Genomic DNA, 23,220 nt, shown 5'->3' with positions numbered 1-23,220 from the left:
TTAGACAAATCTAGGTGTCCCTTTCTCTCTTTCGATCTTTTTTTTTGTCTCTCTCTCACACAGTTAAGTAGCGAAACAGACTATACACCTACAAACACACTTTCATTCTCTCTCTCTCTCTCGGTTAAATAGGTAAACATGCAGATATAGAAACAAATTCTCACTTCTCTCTCTCTCTCTCTCTCACACACACAGAATTAGGTAGACATAGAAGTATATAAACAAGCACATTCCCATTCTCCCCTCTCTCTCGCACACAAAGATACCAAACTAAACATATAGGTGTATATAAAAAATTCTCTCCTCATCTCTCTTCTCTTACGAACTCACAAATAGAAATTTTGCTATATGAATAGAGATAAAACAGACAAACCCACAAATATTGACACAAGCACGGACTCACACGCAAGCACACGCAGCAAAGTAGATACGCGGGCAAACAAACACACACAGTTACCGTTAGTAGGAAAACATATACATATTTACACAAGAATATCCTTACAAACGTTCAGAAACGCACGCATAAAAGAACGCGGAGTATGTGTACATATGCATAGATAGATAGTGGTACACACAAATACAGAAACAAACAATTTTAAAAACGCACATGCTCTTATTTAGGTGCGCAATATGGAAAAGCACTCATGAAACATTCACATACATTATGTACTGCATATAAAAATGTAGCCACGCGCACAATGCGGATATCGATACGGTCGCAGATAAATATAGGTGAAAGCACACAGATAAACACAACATAGAGATATATGTGTATAACAACACACACATACAATCTCGCACACGCGTACGCACCATACGGATGCACACATACCGACTCTTTCTCTCTTACACAGAGATTCTCTGTCTCACAAGCGCGGGCGCGCGCACACACACACACACACATTCACACTGACGCCAACACCACGAGCAAAGACAGATAGTTCTACTCCCACACACAAGTACAAATACACAAAAGCTCATAGAGTAACACACGAATACACCCATACACAGGAGGCCATTGGCACACGGGGCTGTGGATTTAGTTCAAAACTCTAAGATATAATTGTCCTCATATATTGAACTTCAGACTACTGGCTGGCTAGAACGAATTAATTGGTAAACATCAAATTAAAATAGTAGTGGCGAGTTGTTTGACTGCCAAATAAAATCAGCCGCACCTTCGAGCCCCCACCCAAATACACCATCTCATCCCATGCTCTCCCCGAATATATAAGCGCATCCACAGAGGAGAGAGTCGCTTGAAGTAACATTTATTTGAATTGAACCTGCAATTGTCCATAACCCTCGTATCTCTCTGCGCCAGTGGGATGTGTTTGGCGGTTGTAAATACTTCCCTTTAATTCCTGAGACCAGTCTTCTCTCTCCCTCTCTCTGTCACTCACTCACTCACTCTTTCACTCTCACTCCTTCCTCTCTCTCTCTCTCGTTTACCGACTGTTTACATTTTGGAAGTCTATGAACGATACTTATTTACCTTTATGAATTTTACGAAGAGTGTAACATGAAGTAATGACTCTGTCTCTCTCTCTCTCCCTCCTTCGCCCTCTCTCTCTCTCTCTCTCTCTCTCTCTCTCTCTCTCACACACACACACACACACACACACACACACACATACAACCATTATTTCTCAGTGTCCCCGTTCACATGAAGGTCGGAGTTACCAGAGTCTACACAATCGTCTTCCAAATGCAAAATAGATCTGAATATTTCTGATATATGCATCCTCCTATTGGTAAATTCGAACTGATTTTCACGTGTTTTTCGTCATATATCATTTAACTCTTGATATATTTCTCTCCTTATCCAATTATACAGCAATTTTTCTGTGTTTCCTCTGTATCTATCGATCTCTCGCTCTCTATCAGCTATATCCATTTATCAGATATATGCATCCATGTATATATTTATCTATCTATCACACCATATCAACACACACACAAATATACAAATAAATGCACTTGCAAAACGGACTGACTCGCACATCTACCTATCTTCCAAATCCCATTCACGCTGATTCTTTTCAGCGGGACATATCTCGCCTGCAAGCGTTTTAGTTTTTAAAAATACCAACGCGCCTTTCCCGCTTCTATTTTGTGGCGTTTGTTGATTTTCAGTAGACATATAAAAGGCGGAGAAAGGGGGGGGGGGGGGAAGAAAGAGAGAGAGAGAGCGAGAAAGAGAGAGAGAGAAGGGCGAGAAAGGGACAAATATAGTTGCTATGCAAAGCTTGAAGGGAGAGGGAGCGATTCCAAAACAACAGACAATTCATCTTGACAACAGAGATGTTATGAGTGTTTGGTAGCGGCAAGAGTGCATTTTAGTTTGCACTGTTTCAATTATCTAGGATCGGGGGACAATTGTAAACCAATTAACAGATGCAAGTTGTATATTAATTCGATTATTATAGTCAAATCAACGTCTGTGCCAGTGTTAATGAAATGTAATGAGCTTGCAATGTCTTAATAAAGGTTTATTTTTCTCTGTATGGATGCTTCTTGATTACGTTTGGAACTTGACTTTTTAAATTGTATAACGGGAAAGTAAATGAATTTGTCTGTGTGTGAGACGAGGTAGAGACAGAGAGGAAAAGAGAGTATGGGTGTGAGAGATTGTGTATGAATAGTATGTGCATGTCTATATGTGTGTGTGTGTATGTGTGTGTGAGTATGTGTGAGAGAGAGAGAGATGGCATGTCTGTGTGTTAATGTGCATGTATGAATTAATGTGCCCATGTGGGTGAGTGTATAAGGGATGTGTTTGTGTCTGAGAGTTGGCACGTTTGTGAGAGTATGTGCGCGCGAGCTTGAATGTATAGGTGAACTACTTTGTGTGTGTGTGTTTGCGCAGTCACAGGTGTGTGTCCGTATAACTATGTCTTAAGTGTATTTTACTTTCAACTTCAAAGACGCCCGCACTCAGCGCTCGGTGTTGTTTATGCGTATAATTTAAACAAACCTATTCCCCTCCCTCAAAAAAAGAGAGTTAAGCATGTTCTGTCCAGTCTGAAATATATTTAAATACTTAATATACAGCCATCGAAATGTGACATCACAAATGGACACATGACCACATCAAATTACTCCGAAATATTTTTACAAAAAAAAAGACATATTTCCTTCTGTACAACCTTACCACGGTGACAATAATTATTGTACAATTTATACAATATTAAACGAAAATCTTTTCAAACTAAAACTTACGTTTTGTTAAATTATATAAACCTTTCAAAAGAAGGGGGTGGGGTGAACGTCTGAGTTTTTGCTCTGGGATCGGATCCAGTGAGAAGAAAAATTTTAAATGTTTCTATGCTGAAAAATGACTTCCTTTTTGCTTTGATTTTCCTTCCAGTCCACGCCACGAGGCTTAAGAAAAATGACCGAAAACGTTAAGTTTTTTCGGTTTTCTCGCGATTAATTTTTTTCATCTTCATCCGCCGGTTTTGGAACCATATTTTGACCTGTCTCTCGGTGAGATTCAGGAGACGAGCGACCTCATAGCGTCGGTCTCTGGTTAAATACATATTGTACAAGAATTCTTTCTCTAGCTCCAACGTTTGGTGTTTTGTGTAAGGGCAACGCTTTTTCCGCGTCGACCGGGCATGTATCCAATTCACGGCCGGATTACCTGTAGCGGTGTGAAATGAGGATTGAGTGCGGGTGGGAATTTACTTTCAAATGAAAACCGCGCGCATCGTCACCACGATGACAAGAATCACCCCATCCCCAAATCCCAAACATCTGCCCCCTTTTTCTCCCCGTTTCTCTATGCTGTTGCCCTCTCCTTCTCGTCTCCCCGTCTCCTTCTCTCTGCTTTTCTTTTTCACATCCCTCTTTTTTCTCTCTCCCTCTTTCACTCTCTGATTCTCCCTCTGTACTTCGGTTACTCTCGTTCTCCCTGTCACCCCTCCTCTCTTCGCTCCTCTCTTCTCTTCTCTCCTCCACTTTCTCTTCTCCTCTCCCTCCCTTCTCTTTCTCCCTACCATATGTTAATTTTACCTCCCCTTTCCTTAAACACTTGCCCGTCTCACTTCTCCCTCCTCTAGTCTCCCTATAAAAATATCACTTGCCCCTCCACTCTGTCTGTCTGTCTCCACCTAACCCCAACTCCCCTCTCCCTGAATTTGCTTGAAAATTTGATCTCACCCTTTAGAGTTAGGGTTAGAATTCGGGTTAGTGGGACCCCCAGCTTCTTAATCTAATTTTATAAGTTTACGCCTCTTGCTGCCGTTGCGGCGATATAATTTCGGAAGATCGAGCGGAATTTAATTGGTACTAGGGAGGGCTGAGGGGTTTCTTTTTAACATAATGGCAGTTCACAGAACAGGCACTGGAGGCTGTGGTGTAGAATCAACAATGTTGGCCCAGGGCAGACACTCTAAAATAAAGGATTTAAGTAAAGTCATTTTCAAAGCCTCTGCCCCTTTCAAAATCCATTTGACTTTTGTTTAAGGCGCACTTTTTATACGTTTCGAGGCAAAATAAAGAAACATTTTGCTATACTAACTTATAATTAAAATACCGCCCAGTTTTGTTCTTTTTTTTTCAAATAGTGACTTAACCAGATATATTAGCTTTTATACCGTGGACGTCTAATTTCTCCCTCTGTCTATCCTCCGAGTGCTCTGTTTATCATTTTCTCTCATTCCCTTACTGTCTATCGTTATCTCTTTCCCATATGTTCTGATCCTCTTCTCACTTTCCCCTCCCTGCCGCCTTTCCCTCTCTCTCACCCCTCCTAAAAAAGGATCAGCTTCTTTATTTTTCTGCATCACACTCCTCATCTCTGCCTCTCCCCCAACCCGTCTCTCCATCTCTCCATTCTGTCCATCACCTCTTCCCCTCTCTCTACCTCTACCTCTATCCCGGCTTTCTCTCTCTTCTCTTTCTGACTCATTCCCTATCTCCACCCGTCTCTATCTTCCCTTCTCCTCTGTTCTTTCCTCTCTCTATACCTGTATGTAGAGTATCCCACTTTCCCCCTTATCTCGCTCTCCTTCACACATGCAAACACACACCCAAACACAAACAGACACAAATATTCACACAAACGCTCACATGCATACACCTGCCTTCACTGCACTATTTCCCTTTTGCTCTATTTATTTATTGTAACAGTGTGATTTTTATGGATTGCGCTGTACTGCTGCCGCAATACAACACAGCTGATGCCAGTGATGATGAACCTAATTCTGATTTTTATTCAATTTTCTATACAACTGCTCAGACCCAATTCCAAGGCTACACCACCTGCTGTCTAATGTTTTAAGACTTAGGGACAACAATTCTACACTAAACACTGTACTCACCCCTAACCCAAAGACAACCCTAACCACATCGCCCATAAGCTCAAGACCCAGTGCTAAGTGTTCTACAAGAAACATTGTACCCACCCCAATAACCCAAAGACAGCATTCCCCCAACACACCCCAAAGGAGAGGGTCCGTGTGGGCTCAACGCCTTCTTTCCTCCCCGGCAGCTTCGCCCCAACGATAAACACTTCCTACTTCCCGGCTAGCGCTCACCAACCCCCGCCCCTCCCCAACACAGACACACACACACACACCCCTCTCAACCAGATTGAAAACGTTATTTCACCTCGGGAGAAAGAGGAGGGAACGCGTGTCTGTAAACTTGATTCATTAAACATGGTTGGTGGCTAGGGCGGGAGTGGGGTGGGGTAAGGTTCTGGAATAGATTTTGGAGGGATGGTGGTGGGGGAAGGGGGAAGGAGGGGAGGTGGGATGGGTGGGAAACTTACTCGGGTCGATTTCCGCTTTGTCTTCCTTGGGCCTCGCATCCGGCGCGCCGACACACTGCGCTACCCTGTCGGTGGGAGAGCCGTAAAGGTAGTCGGCGAAGCAGCGCCCGTCGCTCGCAGCCGACCCGGCGCCGGCCACGCAGTCCGGTTTCATGGAATAGGGCCGGCCGCCGCCGGGGAACCCGTGGAAGGACACGGCGCCCGGCAGCGGCTCCAGCCAGGGGCGTGCGCATCTGGAGTCGGGGACGAGGTGTGGCTGGTGGGGGTAGGAGTGGTAGATGCCCCCGCTGGGCACCGTGCTCGGGGCCCAGGAGTTGGTGAAGCTGGGTGCTCTCGGCGCGGCGGAGTAGGAGCAGGGCGCCGGGAGATCCATACAGTCACCCATCAGTGGCGCAGTCGGGTGAGAGGTCGGCGTTCCGAACCTGCCCGTGTACATATCCTCACCGTCATGGCTTATAAGAGAATCGATGTAGTAACTGTTCAAAGCGCCGCCGCTGCTCATATCACCCGGTATCAAAGCGCGAACAGCTCATTCACGCACATACATTCACGCACGCACGCATAGACACATGCATACACACACACACACACACACACACACACACACACACACACACACGCACACACATACACACACACACACGCACACTCACAAAACGTTTTTACATTCCCACTCTCCCTCTCTTTCTCCCTCTCTCTCCCACACACACAAACACCAAAGCAGGTGATTGTGTGTATGTTTGGATGGGTGAGAACTCATTGGGTCTCCGAAGACCACGTGATTGCATGGATTTTTTTGCCCCCTCCCATCCTCCCTCCCGCCACCACCACCTCCTCTCTCTAACACCCCCTTTCCCCGATCCACCAGCTCTCCCCCAGCGTCGCCAGAGAAGGAGAGATAAAAGGACACGAGGGGTTTTCCCGAATGCGTTAACGCTTTTTCTACGAGTCCCAACAGTGAAATAACGTGCTTTAATTTTAATTAAAAAAACGGTCAGAGACTGGGAAGGTAATGAGTTGAATTGAAATAGATACAACTTTTTATTATCATAGCGGTTGCACGCCCTCGGATCATTATTTGAAACGATTGCAGATTTTCTTTTTTCGAAAGCCCTGTTAAAATTCGCCTTCCGGATCCTTGACAGAATAATTATAGTCATTCTGTCTTGACAGTCCAGATCCTTTCCTTCCCCTTGCTAAATTAAATCCATGCTCCATAATTTCTCATAACCCCAGATTATTTGACTGCACAAGCAAGCATTCGGTCCAAATTTCTATCTACGAAGTGACTATATATTTGTGCATGTGATTTTTTTTGAAAGAAATTATTTCAATAAAGTTTTTATGATGTCGAATTCCTCTGAAATATATCGTTATCCATATTTTTAAATGTCTAGCCCTATTTGTCTAATGAATGTCGAGAGTTGCGTGTTGTAAAACTAACATTATAATTGTATTTGCAGGTGTGTATAGGTAACTAGAGAGACAGATAGAAAGAGATAGAAAGATAGTTAAATAGAAGAGTCGAGAGATAGATCGAGTGAGATAAATGAGTGAAAAATAAGTGATATATTATAGATAAATATATAGCTGGATAGATACATAGATGGATGCTTAGAGTTGTAAAGATTAATTAGGATGAAATAAATTAAGGAAACTAGAGAGAGAGGGAGAGGAAGAGTGAAAGTGAACACTGTTGCAAATATTTGATCACAATTAATATTCTTTGAAAAACATTTTGGTAGTACCAGATGTTTAGTCCTACATCGCATCTGCTTATATCCTGCGAACATTGATTCCACTGTGGAAAATAACCCCAGCAGTCAAACACACAGGCGTACACAGACAGACACACACACACACACAGACTCTCTCTCTCTCTCTCTCTCTCACACACACACACACACACACACACACACACACATACACACACACAAATACACAAACACACAAACACACAGACACAAATACACACACACACAGACTCTCTCTCTCTCTCTCTCTCTCTCTCTCTCTCTCACACACACACACACACACACACACACAGGCCCTACATCAAACACAATCAGTTGACTTCCAATTTACGAAAACAAATCTCGAGGGCCGATTAGCAAGCCAACAATTTTACCCCCATCGCTCCCAAGTAAATCGCAGGCCGAAACAGTTTTTTTTCAACATAAAACAGTGTAACAGCCTGCCCGCTCCTTCTTCAGAAGCCTCCCCTCTAAGTGATAAGATCGATCAACGGTTCTGGGAAATAAGGCTCCATATTTAATAACGAATTCACCGCAAACAAGATCATTCAGTTGCAATAACCTGCTGTTGGATAGGAAGGAAGGGGTAGGGTTATAAATCAGACAGGAAGTTGTGTGTGTGTGTGTGTGTGTGTGTGTGTGTGTGTGTGTGTGTGTGAGAGAGAGAGAGAGAGAGAGAAGTCAAGGTTTATCAAGCGATAGATGAATGCTAGTTTTTAAACAATTAGACGGGTTCGTCCCTCTCAAGAGCGACTGGATGTTATCATTTATCAAACAAAGGATTTCCTTCCAACTGCGTGCCGGGAAGAAAAACCTAGAGTTAGATAGATAGATCGAGAAAGAGAGATAGGTAGATAGAGAGATAGAGATAGATGGATAGAGAGAGAATGAATAGGAAATTAAACGTATTAAACGATCAAAGTTACTGGGCGCACAGCGCGAAGCAAAGTTGTAAGGTTGACAGTTTAAAGATGCAAATGATCCGATTGGGGTAAAACAGGCGAACGACGAGACAAAAAATAAAGAGGCGATGGAAATCAGGTTCTTTTACGAGTTCAAGTTGTTCAAGCAGTTGCATGAAGGGGGGTACTTAAAAATTTAACAATGTTAAATGCCAAGGAGATGGAGTGATAAGTCACGAAATGTAAACAGGGAGAACGTTAAGGGCAAGGATATTGACAGGGAAACGAGAGAAGGAACTAACTATGGCGATCAGTGAGAAACATGAATTTAATGTAAAAATGCAAAAGCGGAAAATTAAGAGTGGGTGGGACAGGGGGAGAAGTGGAGAAAATACAGAGAGAGAAAGAGAGAATATACAATATACAGGAAAGATATACAGGGACGTATTAGTAAACGGACAGACTGTGAAGGGAAAACATGCGCATGCACTGTTGATAAAAAGGAGAAATCAGAAAGACCATAAAGTCAACGTAACAAAAAGAATTCAATAATCAAAAGGATATTTGTTGCTGCAGATACTAACATCTGCAGTATCTTATGTCTCCAACTGAAAGCATTAATTGGTAAGTGGGGAAAGAAAGAGAAGCTGAGGAACATACAAATGAGTCACTACGACAGATAAATAGACACTTAATATAGAAATGAAGCGGTGATAGGGAGAGATGAATATAAAAATGTAAATAGACAAAGGGAAATGATATGTAGAGAGAAAATAAATAAGGAGTCAGGAGACGTAGGTGATAAAGAGGCGTAAATAGCGATGGAGAGGGAATTGTAAATAGAAAATGTAAATAGGAAGCTGGGGGAAAAGGAGATCAGTGGATAACAAAATAGTGGGGCAGAGCGAAGAGATAATTTTGGAATGAGAAAGAAAATATAAATAGAGTAGGAGGGGAAGGTTATAGTGAGAGAATGATCTCCAAATAGAAAATGCAAACAAAGATTGGGCAAGAAGTGAAAATAGAGATGATAATAAAATATGCAAGAGTGGGAAAATGGGAGAAGGATACAGAGAAATGGAGAATAAATTTGTAAATGGGTCAGGAAATTAAGTGGTAGAAGGTAAAAATGTAAAATAGAGATAGGAGAAAAAAAGAGGGAAATAGATACAATGTAACATAATTGGAACTCAAGCAATGGAGAGTTGAATTCTAGTGCGCTGGATGTGAAAACAGACAAAGGAATTTGAGTGACGATGCGAAACCCTAGATAGAAAATCGAGAAGGAAGGAAAAGGAAAAGAAATATAAATTACTAGGAGTTAGAGCAATAGAGAGAATGTGAAAAGAGAACTAAAATGTGGGGAATGGGAGAAGGGAAATAAATGGAAACTAGAGCAATAGAGAGAATGGGAAAGGGAGATAAATAGGATGAGGAAAGAGACATAAATAGAAATGAAAAAAGAGAAAGGGAAAGAAATAATAAGAAATTTTTAAAAAAGCTATAAATTGCTGGAAACTAGGCGAAAGAGATATTGAAGATATAAATGGGAGAGACAAATAAAGGGCAGGGGGGAAAGGGCGATTGAGGAACACAGTTTAAAATTGCAATTAGCGAGGGGGTTTAAGTGTAGAATCATAAGCAGAAATTATATAAAAGGGAGGAAAGAATCATAGATAGAAGGGGAAAAAATATAAATTACTGGAAATGGGGCGACACAGAGACAAGGATATATAAGCAGAGTGAGTGAAATGACAGAGGGTCATAAGTAGAGACTATATAAACAGGGGGAAAAGATTACGTTACTGGAAATGGGGCGACGGAGAAGCAGGGTGGGAAATTGTGTAAAGGAATTGAGAGCTTTATAAATAGGAATTATATGAAAAAAACTAAGGAAATAAATGGAAATATGTGAAATATAAATGCTTGGAAATTGGGAGACAGAGAAATAGAGAGATAGAGAAACAATGGTATAAGTAGAGTGGGGATTATGTGCCGAACGTGAAAGAGAGACAGAGAGAAGGAGAAATTATAAACACTAAGGGAAGAAATAGAAAGGGGTAAAATATAAATTATTGGAAATAGTGCAGAAGGGGCGGAGAGACTGAGACACAGAGGGGTGTAAAGAAGGTGGCGGAATTAAGTGATAGGGAGTCATAAATAGAGAAAAAAATGAAAAACAGGAATAGCGAAAGTTGTAAAAATAAAAAAAAAGAAATGGTCTATAGAGAGATTGAGAATCAACGATATAAGGAGGATGTGGAATTATATGTTGGAGACACAGCCACAATAGAAGAGATAGAAAAGGGGCAATGGAGATACAAAAGTATAAATGATTGGAAATGGGGCGACAGAGAGATTGAGAAGCAGATGTATATAAATAGAACAGTGGAATAGATCTCCGCACAAACGATAAAATTTGGAAAAATGGAGAAAGAGGAAAAAATATAAATAAAAATGACGACAGATGGGTCGAGAAACAAGGGGTATAGGTTGGGTGTGAGTTTAGGACTTAGTGAGTCATAAATATAAATTATAAAATGGAGTAAAATATAGGGGTAAATATAAGTAGCAGCCCAACGAGAGAAAGAAAGAGAGAGAGATTAAGAATCAACTATTCAAAAATGGTGGGGAATTGTGTGATAGAGAAATGGAGAAAAGGGTAAAAATATAGATAGAAATAGGTTGATAGAAAGGTTGAGAAACGTGGATGTGTAGGTTGGGGATTAAATGATATAGTCATAAATACAAATAGAGAAAGAGAGGTAAAGTATTTATCGTTGAAAATGGGGTAATGGAGCGCTTGAAGAACAGATGAATCTTAACAGCGAGGGGATTGAATAATAGAGAGAGAATAGATTAGATAGATGCAGCAGAAAATATAAAAGAGTGAAAGAAAAAAATTAGTTGGGGAGAGAGATAAATATATGTTAATGGAAAATTAAACAGAAGTAATTAAAATTAAATAACATAAATAGTGTGATCAATAAAGCTGAGAGAGAATTAGTAAATGGGAAATTGTAAAACTTTGACGCAGAAGATGATAGCTGAATCAAAATGAGGAGAGGAATGAAAAGTAAAGCCATAATCAGATTAGGGTAAATTAGCGCAGGGCGAGACAGAATGAGAGGGCTCCAAGGAAGGATATACAGAGGAAATGGGGAAAATTAGTCAGAAAGACGAAAAATAGATGAACATACAAAGCGAGACAAAAAGGTGGAAACATGTGAGGGCAGATTTGGGGAAAATTACATAGAGATAAAGAAAAGGCGAAATCAGATTGAGATAGGTAACAGAGAGAGAGAGAGAGGGAGAGGGAGAGAGAGGGAGATAGAGAGGGAGACAGAGAGGGAGAGAGAGAGAGGGAGGGTGAGAGAGAGGGGGGAGAGAGATGGATAGAGAGAAAGTCAGACAGACACGGTTAGGCTAAACAGAAACGCCTCATCTCCCATCAGAATCCCATTTCTTTCGCACATGAACGCAGTGCCAAGGATTAGGAAATCGTTCCGGTAAAAATACAGCTGTGGGGGTTTCGCCATCTCGTTTCCGTGGGCGAAAAACACTAAAGTACTCAGCAGTGCGCACATTTGAAAGGGAATCAGAAACGCAAGAGACTAAATAGAGAAAATAAAAGCGTGTATTTGGTTCAACATAAAAGTCATGGAGTCAACACCAAACCGCAGCAAATAAGCAACCAGCGCACACAAAATGTCAACAATTCCCAAGACCGGTCTCTATCTTCATTTCACAAACCACATCATGTTGGCATACATTGTACATCCAGTAAACCACAAGTAATCTGGCACAATATCGTGCATTTGCAAATTATATAGTTAAAACACAATGCGTATCAAACCACATTGACACAAACATCGATCATTGTAGATAATTTTAGCAGAACATAAAACATTTGAAATCTACACAAAAAGTCCAAAAACATCAAAACACGTTCAATGAAAATTCACATCTATAGTTCATATCTTCCCGGGGGAAAGTGCACAAAACATATACGCGCGCACGCACAAACACACACAGAACTTTAAATATTCAAAGAATTTTGATGACGAATGTAACAATTTTCATTGACGCAAGCTTTACATGCGAAAATAAACCCTTTTGTATGCATGTGCGTGTATATCGGCATCTATTTATCTGTCTTCTGCCTTTACCATATACAATTCATGCAGCTATCTTCTTATTTATTATCAGTAATCTATCTCTATTTACTTATTGATTACGTAAAATCAATTTATGAATCTATATATTTATGCCTCTATGTATTACATATAATTTATAATATCCATCTATTTATTACCTATAATCTATCTAGTTGTCTATCTAAACATCTATCTGTTTCTCTCTCTCTCTCTCTCTCTCTCTCTCTCTCTCTCTCTCTGCATCTTTTTATTTATTTTGGAAGGTATATGTAACCGAATCATCTACCGAAACATTTAGCAAAGCACCAATCTATCTCTTTTCATCGAGAGTATTCAATTAAGTAATTCGTCCATTCAGTCTATCTAATGTATCACAAAATTTAAACAGCACATTCCCAAACTATTAGATGTATCTATATACAGACATGTTTTCAAATTTCAAACAATATTTATGTTTATCTATGCATGAAATAGATATACCACTGTAATAAGTATCAGCGGAAACACCATGAGACATTTGTAACTATATAAAGTCTCGTACATTCACGCACTCCCGAATGATTCACCTTGAATCCACAGCGATTCACGCTTCCTTGCGCCGTTTTACCCAAATTCATCAATTTATGGAGGGGGTGGGGAGAGTAGAGCACTCACTTGGGTGTGTGTGAGTGAGAAGAGAGAGAAGGTGGGGGAGAGAGAGAAAGAGGGAAGGAGAGAGATCAATCGGAATTGGAATAGGTTTATTATTGTCATATGAATCGAGTGAAAACTTCTGTTTTGCGTGCCACCCAGATGGATCATTCACACACAAATACACTAAAGTAGTACAAATGCAAAACCAAAACTACGCTCAATGTTGTGTCACGGTCACAGAGAAAGTACGAGGCAGATAGACAAATAAATTGCGATAAAACGCGAGGGGCAGAGCAGGGCAGAATGTGCCTGAGACAGAGACAGAGAGAGTGTGAGAGAGCGAGATGGAGAGAAGGAGAAAGAGGGGAGACAAAGAAAGGGAGAGGAGAGCGAGAGAGAGAGAGAGAGAGAGAGAGAGAGAGAGAGAGAGAGAGAGAGAGAATCAAAATAGTTTGGGATTGAGACAAGTCAGACGAAAAAGTTTCCCTGAAGCTTTTGTCCCAGGTTTTATGATCCGTCTAATTGTCAAATCCGATTTTAACACTGTTTCAGAGTAAAGACGGGGGGCCTTTTATACTGCCCCGTCTCCGACGACAGACACGGAGAGCACCTGGCCGGTGCTGCGAGTCCGTGGGACGCTGCGGCCTTTGTTTTTGTTTCAGAAGTTCGAGGAGGAGGGGCGGGCGGATGATCCCATTCAATAGTCTGGTGAAGTTTGCAGGCTGTAAAAGTTCAGAGGCGCTGCTGTCTAGCCGGATTCCGCAAATGTCGCCCTTAAACTAGAGGGGGGTGGTGGTGAGGGGGCGGGGAGTTAGTTGGGGGGGAGGGGATAAGAGGTGAGCGCAGTCTTAGGAGGACGACAAAAACAAAACACATTTCCTTTTTCAACTCACCATCCCGGCCGCGTCCGTACTCCACCAGCTCGGGTGTTGACGGGGTGGGAGTGGGAAGGGGTAGGTACAAGGGTGGTGGTACCATTGAGCCGTAGAGGAACTGAAATATTTACCTGAAAAAAGGTTGCTGCGCTGCGGAGGCGGAACACTGACAGGACAAGAGCATAACCCTCTCCGCGCGCGCACGCACACGGACAAACAGCTCTCCCTACCCCCTTCCACATCCGGACACACAATCCCACGCACGCAGGTACTATATCGCATACCCGGAAACACAAGCCCACATACACACTGTACCCCACATCCGGACACAAAATCCCACATGCACAAATACTGTACCCCACACCCAGATACACAACCCCCAACACACGGGGATGCTGTACCTCCCACTCCAACACCCAACCCTACACACACAGGTTCTGTACCCCCACCCGGATAGTCAATCGGATAAACACAGATATTGTACTCCACAGCCGGACACACAATCCCACACACACACATACACAAACAAAAACACATTCACACAAGCTCACCATACAAACGCAGGTATGCTTAGACACAATCAGACGCACACAGACAGACACAACCACATATCTAAACCGCACGCACGTACGGGCACACAGACAGAGACACAGACACACAGACACACAGACACACACACACACACACACACACACACACACACACACACACACACACCTAGCCACTCAAACATATGCTCGTGCACACATGCACACAGATGCACAATCACACACATTATATAAGTTCGCGTACAGTAGAGAGATATAAACAGATACGGGGGGGGGGGGGAGAGGATATACAGGCGCACTCTCTCTCCACCACTCCCCCATCATAGAAGACAGCCAACTTTTAAAAATAAGCGCCTATTCTCCCACCCGACAGACCCAATTTATATTTTTTAGATAATCTCTTTCTCTCTCGCTCTCTCTCTCTGTGTCAAAAAATCCCTACCTCTAAAGTCGAGTTTTGCGCACCTTGACGTGAGGGACCGTGCGCGATTCTCCACAAGGTAAATTCTTTAGCGTTTCGGCGCTCAGGCGAGATTGTCGGTGGCTTTTTACATGTTAGATTTAAGCAGCAGTGTGAAAGGAGGAGCCCTTGCCGAATTGGCGTAAGGAGACGTCAAGAGGCGGGTCCGGGGGGTCAGGAGAATTTAATGGGCTGGCGTTCAGAGACAAGAGACATTCATTTTGAATAATTGCTGGTGACATTTCAACACCCCCCCCAAACACACACACACACACACACACACACACACCATCTCCCTCTCTCTCTGTCTAGCTCTCTCCATCTCCCTCTCCCTCTCTCTCCTTCTCTCTCCCTATCTCCATCTCTATCTATCTGCTTCTAACTCTATTTCCTCCCTCTCTTCTAGTTTCTCTGTCTGTCTATCTATCTATCCATCTATCTATACATGCACCTCTATCTACCGAACTATCTATCTAAACAATCAATTTGTCTATCTATCTACCTATCTATCTATCTATCTATCTATCTAATAATCTCCATATCTGTCCCTCTCTCTCTCTCCTGGCAAATCACAATCTCCCTTCAGTCTCTCAGTAAGTCTCTCTCTTTCTTTAAACGACTATCTTTCTAGTTATTATCTATAATTTACCTACATCTATTTATTACCTATTATCTATTTTCTTTCTGTCTATCTATCTATTTTCTTTCTTTCTATCTACCTATCTTACCTATCTTTTTAAACTATCTATCTACCTCCCAGTAAATTTCTCTATTTCCCTCCCTAGCAGTGATTTTTTCCTCTCATTCTCTCTCTCGCGCGCTCACACAGTAATTTTCTCTCTATCTATCTCCCTTTCACCAACCCCTGTCTTCATTTTGTCTTCCGAGACCCTCTAGCTGTCAGACCCACCCCTCTCTCACTCTATTTCTCACCTTCCATCCCTTCTTCTCTCTAACCTCTCTTCCACCATCATGTCTTCCCCTCCCTCCCTCTCTCCATATCGCTGAGTGTCAGTGACTCCCTCTCCCTCTGTTTTTTCTCCACCGATATCCTCACTCTCCCGTTCGGCTCCCTCTCTTTGTCTCCCCATCTACATCTCTCCCCCTGCATCACCCATTTCTATCTCACCTCTCTACCCCTCTGCTCACTCTCTAACAGTCTCTCCACCTCTCTCTCCCTCTCGTGCACTCTCTCTCGTACGCACACACACACACACACACACACACACACAGTCTTCTGCTCTTTTCTCTCTCTCTGTTAGTCCTCTTTTTCCCCCTCTTCGCCGTTCTCTATTCGCCAACCCTCCTATCCACAGCTTCTTCTTCTAACCTCCCTCTTTCTTTCTCTTTCCAAATCTAGAAATTGCAGTATCCCGTCCGTATCTGAGAACGCTCTTTTCGAGCCCGCGTTCAAAGGCTAAAACGGCTGAATAAGCCCGGCGTGTCAACATTAAAATATCGCAACAATATATACATAAAGAATTCCTAATTACCTAATCGAATCCCAATTGTTAACCTCGCCTGAAAATTCACAGCATGACAAACCAGCATTTCTAACTGCACAAAAATCACCCACATGCATTTCTGTCGCAACTTTTCTTCTTAGCGTCTTCTGTAGAAAGCTGCTGAGCCGCGGTCGGAAGGAAATAAAATCCCTTCGCCTTAAACATCCCTGGATCAAACCTACCTGCAGTTCACAATTTGTTTTTCCCCGGTACACTTGCCCTAAAAATTTGCCGGATTCGTTGACGTACACATACACAGACAGAGAAACTGACAGGCAAACAGACAGACAGACAGCCGCGCGCACACACACACACACACACACACACACACACACACACACACACACACACACACAGACATTAATAAACACAAATCTACACCCTCCCGACACACAAAGACCCACAGCTCCCCAATACACTTTCTCTCGCACATAAACATAAGCAGAGACATATAACGATAATAAACACACACACACACACACACACGCACACACACACACGTATAATGATAAGCATACACATAGACATACGTACAATCGTAATGATAAATACACGCATACAGACATACGGACACGCACACAAGCACAACAGTCTCACAAGAACAGACGCATAATCAAATTACGCAATGCCACATACATTGAGGAACAAATATACTGAAACATGCAAACAGATACACACAGCCGCCCCGACCCACACCTACACACAAACGCACAAAATGTGACACATGCAGTCACGCACAGAGGAACATTAGAGCAGGCGAGTGCACCCACGGCAACTGCAGTCGTACGCATAAATACAAACAAACATGTACACAGATACACGGGCAAAGACACTTAAGTAATACCATCACAAGTATACATAAAAAGAAACACAAAGGCATGCGTGCAGTTTCAGATACACAGGCTCGAATATAAACCCAAATACATCTGTACAAGTGCAGATATAGGATCGCAACAGACACACACACACACACACACACACACACACACACACACACACACAGACAAAATCGTTATTATTTTGAATTACAATATGATCGAGCAATCGACGCACAGATACGAGTCGTCTCGCCAGCAACAAACACTCAAATTCTACTTCGCTAGTCTCTCAAGTCTCGGCGGAACCGGCGAACGACTTGAGATGTGAATGAAATGTTAAAACGAGCGCCTTCTGACGCGTCTGATGCCACAACGAAGGGCAGACGGAGGGACTCGTTTTTATAATCAAGCCAATACGATTGTGTGTGTGTGTGTGTGTGTGTGTGTGTGTGTGTGTGTGTGTGTGTTTACCCGTGTGTATCAATCTAAAGTTGAAAGCGACCTATATGAGAAAATTTGAAACATCCACACATAAAACACCCAACTTAACAAAGTTGACCAAACTTACAAATAAAACTATATTATCTTGCTTTCGTTCGGAGAATTCTACCGAGTACTGGTTTAATCGCGTCAATATCATTGCGGTTCCAACGTCCGCTACTTCGTGTATTAATCAAATGAATATATAAATAAGTGAAAAGGAGAAAATACAGCGTCCGCATTAAACTTCGCGTATTGGCATGATGATCCATCTGTTAAAAACGCAAGAATTAAGAGTGGGAGATAAATGGTTTAAGTGGTAGAAGCTTCCAAAGCGCTATGCTCTTGTTAAATGTAAAAAAGGTCCCCCCCCCCCAACTTCGCTCTTATCGCAATCTGATTGTTTGCCTCGTCGTGGCATTTTATTTGTCTATCTGCCCCGAATTTGGAGGATTCGTTGAGATATCGTTGGCTCTAAATTATAAAGATTAAGCTGTACAATCTCTTTCTCTCTCTCTCTCTCTCTCTCTCACACACACACACACACACACACACAGACAAATGCATGAGGTTGGAATAATCGCACATCCGATACCATTTTTATCATGTTACGCGTCGGGAAGAGAGAGCGTTTTAGCCTCGATTACCTCCCGGAACTTATGCGTGCGGAAGTCTTTGCCAACCCCAAGTTCTTCTCCCCCTTCCCCCATCTCCCTGCTCCTTTGCCGCATCTTCTTCCCTCAAGTTTACAACTACTCTTCTCGCACTCTCTTGTCCATTTGGCTGGCATGGTCTCCTTTGGTCAGATTGTCAATTTTTCACAACACTTTTTTCTCCTTTCCTTCCTCCCTCCCTTCGCTCTCCCGTTTTCCCAATCATGCACCGTTTATTTCCAACTCATCCTCTTTCTTCACCCACACACAAGATGACAAATTCAACCTTGCTCGCTCCACAGTAAAATGAAAACAAAAAGTCTTTGGCGGGACGTAGAAAGAGTGCAGCTCGGTGTAAGCGTTGTGTACGTTTTTTTAAAGTAAGTAATCAAATCAATTGGTGTAAGGCTTAATTAAATATAGAATGTATAATTAATGGGACGCTTAATTTCTAAACATTATTGTATAAAGCTTAAGACATCAAATTATTTGAATAAACAGAGAAACAAGATATGAAGGTTAATATAACATATATAAATTAACTATATATTAAGCTTGGCTTATGATTCAAAGCCTTAAACTATATATTAATATATTTTAATATGTATCAATATTACTCTTCATATATATGTATATAAATATTTAAGTATCTTAAACTTCAATAAAACCACACATTAAACTTTGCATTTTGTCCTTTATGTTCAGATAACGCTTCACAAATTAAACTTCACAAAGAAAACATTGTTCGTTTACAGATTTAAATTAAATATAACAAAATATAAAATAAATTCTGTTTTATAAACCTTTACATGAGTTACAAAATGAAATTTAGTATATGCAGCTTGAAATTCAGATTAATGTGATATATTATAAACCTTAAAAGGATCTGTGGATTTTAATTTATATAAAATGTATTTAAGCATGAACGAAATTTAAAATACAAGATTTAATATATGACATTTAAATTATATAAAAATTAGATTAATATATATTATAATCCTTAATTTACAATGGCACGTGTATTTTATCTTATATAACGGTTTACGTGAACATGTAATGACATTTAAAGTATACTACTTAACATATAACGTTTAAGTTTTTATATAAAATTTAGATTTATATGTAATGAAACTATATTACAAAGCTTAATATCATTTACAAATGACCATAGCATAGCAAAATCCAAGGCTTTAACATATTAAGTTAAATATATGCATTTTAATTAATAATCAATTAAACTAATGAAACAAAGGCTAAAATCAGCAAAATGCATGTAATAGCGTAGATAAACTTGAAAAACAAAACGTAATTGTGTTATAGATAAATAAGCTTTATATATATATAGTACACTGATTTGTTTCGTTGCACATAACACCGTAACTATCTATCCATCTAGCCATCTATATATATTATAATGTATAAATTATTTGCATGTATAAAGACTAGTATAGGTAAGTTTTGCTGATATAAAATTAATTTTAAATAACAAGTTAAAAATTTTAACATTTTAACAAAATGCTATATTGTTACGGAAGTCGGGTAAACTGGAACGAGATGGCACAGTTGTCATTCTGTTAACAGTTGTTCAAAACTTGGGGGATGTAGGACAGAAACCTCAAGGTACTCTGCGTTATTTCTCAACTGATTTAAGTGGTTGAGGTTAAACGGAACGCGGAAGAAAAACAGTCAGAGAAGTATCATAAACACCACAGTGCCTGCGGAGGCTCTCTGAATCTCTCACGGCCAGAGGAAAATTTCGAAACTGCTTCTCTTTTAAACAACACTAGAGTAAAAAAAACCAAAATCAATAATACGCGGGGTTATCCTCGCTCTTCTCATCACTCCCTGATCAATGTTTGATGTGCTATTGGGAAGCGGCTTTTCGATACAGACACAAGAAAGCCGTAACGTCAAGGGCAAAGTTAATACATTTAATTTAAAAGGACTCCAGAGATATGTAACTCGCACAGGTCTATATGCACGTGTATGAATTAGTTTTACCTTTAGTCAATGTATAAGCTAAAGTTAAGATAAAATCAAATGAAGATTCAATCTTGGCGACGCAAATTATTTCAAATTTTTTTTGTCTCCGTTCCTGCACTTTTGGATCTACACACACACACACACACACACAGAATGTTGAAGAGAGATTAGACACATTTCAGATTAAGATTCTCCTCTGAACAGTGTCTTAGTCCCTCGCGGAGCGATGGCGAGCCGTCTTGCTCTCATTCTCCGCTGCTGCGTCGGTCGCTGGGCCCCTGGCCTCCACGGATCCCAAGCTGGAAACTAACTGACGTGATAAAGGCAGTTTTTTGTTGTGGCGTCTTCACTTTTAATCCCAACAACAGTAAACTACCTACACCACGTTTCAGCTGCGTAAGGGTGTGTGTGTGTGTGAGTTGGGGGGGGGGGGCGAAATAAGGATATTCAGGTGCGTGTGTGTGTGTGTCTGTACGTATGTGTGTGTGTGTGTGTGTGTGTACCCCTCTCCCTTCCTTTTCGCCTACATTTTACGTAGCAAACGCCACCTTAAACTTAACACGAAAGATATACTTATTTCAGAGCCTGTGCGTGTGTGTGTTTTCTTTTCTCTCTCCCTTCCCTTCTAGCCTCATTTGCAAATAGCAACCGTCAACATAAATTTAACACCAATTGTACATTTCTGTGTGCGTGTGTGTGTGTGTGTGTGTGTGAGAGAGAGAGAGAGAGCGAGAGAGAGAGAGAGAGAGAGAGCGAGAGAGAGAGAGAAAGAGAGAGAGAGTTGGATCGTGGGTGGAGAGTGTTGGAGAGAGAGACCGCAGACGTCTTAAGTCTGCAGACGTGAAAAAACAATCCTATATAAAAATTAAGATGGAATAAAAGTTCAGGTAGTACAGATCGTAAAGGAAGGATGAATGGAATGGGAAAGAGGAGAAGCGTTCATAGAGAAAAAAATATGTCTAAATATAAAAATCAGAATCATGCATTGATCTTTTTGTAAACAAAACGCAAACTTGCAAGCAATTAGACCTACAAGACATAACTCCCAAGGTATGTGAAAAGCAATAGACCATTGGTTTAGATATATACATATCTGTTAGAGCTGACGGGCTGACACACACATACTCATACCGAGTGGGGTGTATCGATGGTGAGATAAATAAAGATAAATATAGAACATATATGATAGATAAATAGATAGAAAGACGGACAGGTGGATGATAGACAGATGGATAGCTATATAGATAGGCGGATAGAAAAATAGACAGAAAGATAAGTAGATGGCTGGATAGATAGATAGATAGATGGATAGACAGACAGAGACATACACAGAGAGAGGGAGAGAGGATTAATAGGAAAAATCTGATTGGCTTGATGGGTAGTTCAACAACTGATTAAAAAAGATATCCTGAGATAGATAGACACAAAGATAAAAAGAGAGATAGAAAGAAGGATGAATAGATAGGTAGATATACAGACAGATAGATGTATGGATAGAGAGATTAATTGATTGATTTATAAAAAAACGTTTGTTATGATAGATAGTTCTGCGATGGAGAGGTAGATATAGTTAGATGGAGAGCGCCTGATAAAAGATAAATAGCCTGAGATTAATATATGGATAGATTATGGTAAAATACATTTAACCAGGTGGATACAGAGATATACGGTTAGATGGACAGAGAGGCATTTAGAAATATTGATAGATACATATACACATACATACAAACATATATTGATTGATAGAACCAATCTTCTATAATTATAGAAAATGCGTTACATACCAAATAAATTCTTCAAATTAACCTTACCAGTTTATACATCCAAAATACTTTCGTATTCTGTCTCTCGCGTCAGACTTCCTGCCGATATAATCAGTTCTGCACCGGCAGTGTGAATCCATTCCGATCTGACAGGCTCCGAACGCATCGAGATCGCTCACTCACTCTCGCCCTCTATTTCTGCGTGTCTCTCGCTACTTTATTATTTTAAATTCTTGTCCACGTTACATGTTTTTCAACTCGTAAAAATCCACCTCTAACGTTCGCTGGCCCTGTCCCTGATATTTGTGTCTGAGGTCGTTGAGTAATTCCGGTGCACCTGCCTAACGCTTAAATGAAGGTGTTCGGAGCTCTTTAATATTAAATCCGCTTCGATCTGTCTTGCTCCCACCCACAGAAACCTCTGATCCCACCCATGTCAAAATACCATCGGTTTCAAACCAGAAGCGTACTGTGGTTTTTTTTTGGTGGCGAGGATGGCAGTGGAGGGGCAGGAATAAAAAAAACGAAGCCATTACAATAAATTGAGTTTATGATGCAATGCAATTGAATATACGTGCAGAGGTCCGTACATACACGCGCGCGCACACACAAATGCACACACGGACCGCAAATACATGAATATTATCTGTCTTCCTCTATCACAAACATTCTGCACGCAATCTCCCTCCCTCCCTCTCTCTCTCTCTCTCTCTCACACACACACACACACACACACACACACACACACACACACACACACACACACTCCCTCTTTCACACACACATATATACATACTGATAGACACTAGGATACTGATTTATACTGTCTCTCTTCTACACAGACTGATATGTACGAATTTTCTCACTTACACACACACACACACACACACGTTCTTTTTCACGCACAATT

General features: G+C 41.1%; 1 protein-coding gene across 3 annotated transcripts; it reads right to left on the bottom strand.

Annotated features, from left to right (window-relative positions):
* Positions 1-2,867: 2,867 nt before the first annotated feature.
* LOC134341395 (homeobox protein Hox-C9-like) lies at positions 2,868-15,166 on the bottom strand. Of its 3 annotated transcripts, none has more exons than XM_063039259.1 (3): positions 15,114-15,166; positions 5,780-6,231; positions 2,868-3,646 (listed from the first exon to the last, which is right to left on the bottom strand). In XM_063039259.1, the coding sequence occupies exons 2-3, from the start codon at positions 6,213-6,215 to the stop codon at positions 3,408-3,410; spliced, it is 675 nt and encodes a 224-aa protein (XP_062895329.1). In that variant the 5' UTR covers positions 6,216-6,231; positions 15,114-15,166; the 3' UTR covers positions 2,868-3,407. The 3 variants fall into 3 exon arrangements, with proteins under 3 accessions (XP_062895329.1, XP_062895328.1, XP_062895327.1); XM_063039258.1 differs by having other exon boundaries at positions 15,091-15,136; XM_063039257.1 differs by lacking the exon at positions 15,114-15,166 and having other exon boundaries at positions 5,780-6,361.
* Positions 15,167-23,220: the final 8,054 nt, after the last annotated feature.

The sequence above is a fragment of the Mobula hypostoma genome (assembly GCF_963921235.1).
Source record: "Mobula hypostoma chromosome X1 unlocalized genomic scaffold, sMobHyp1.1 SUPER_X1_unloc_3, whole genome shotgun sequence".
Classification (NCBI taxonomy): Eukaryota; Metazoa; Chordata; class Chondrichthyes; order Myliobatiformes; family Myliobatidae; genus Mobula; species Mobula hypostoma.
The sequence above is the reverse complement of the archived record's forward strand: the minus strand, read 5'-3'. Positions and strand labels throughout refer to the sequence as shown.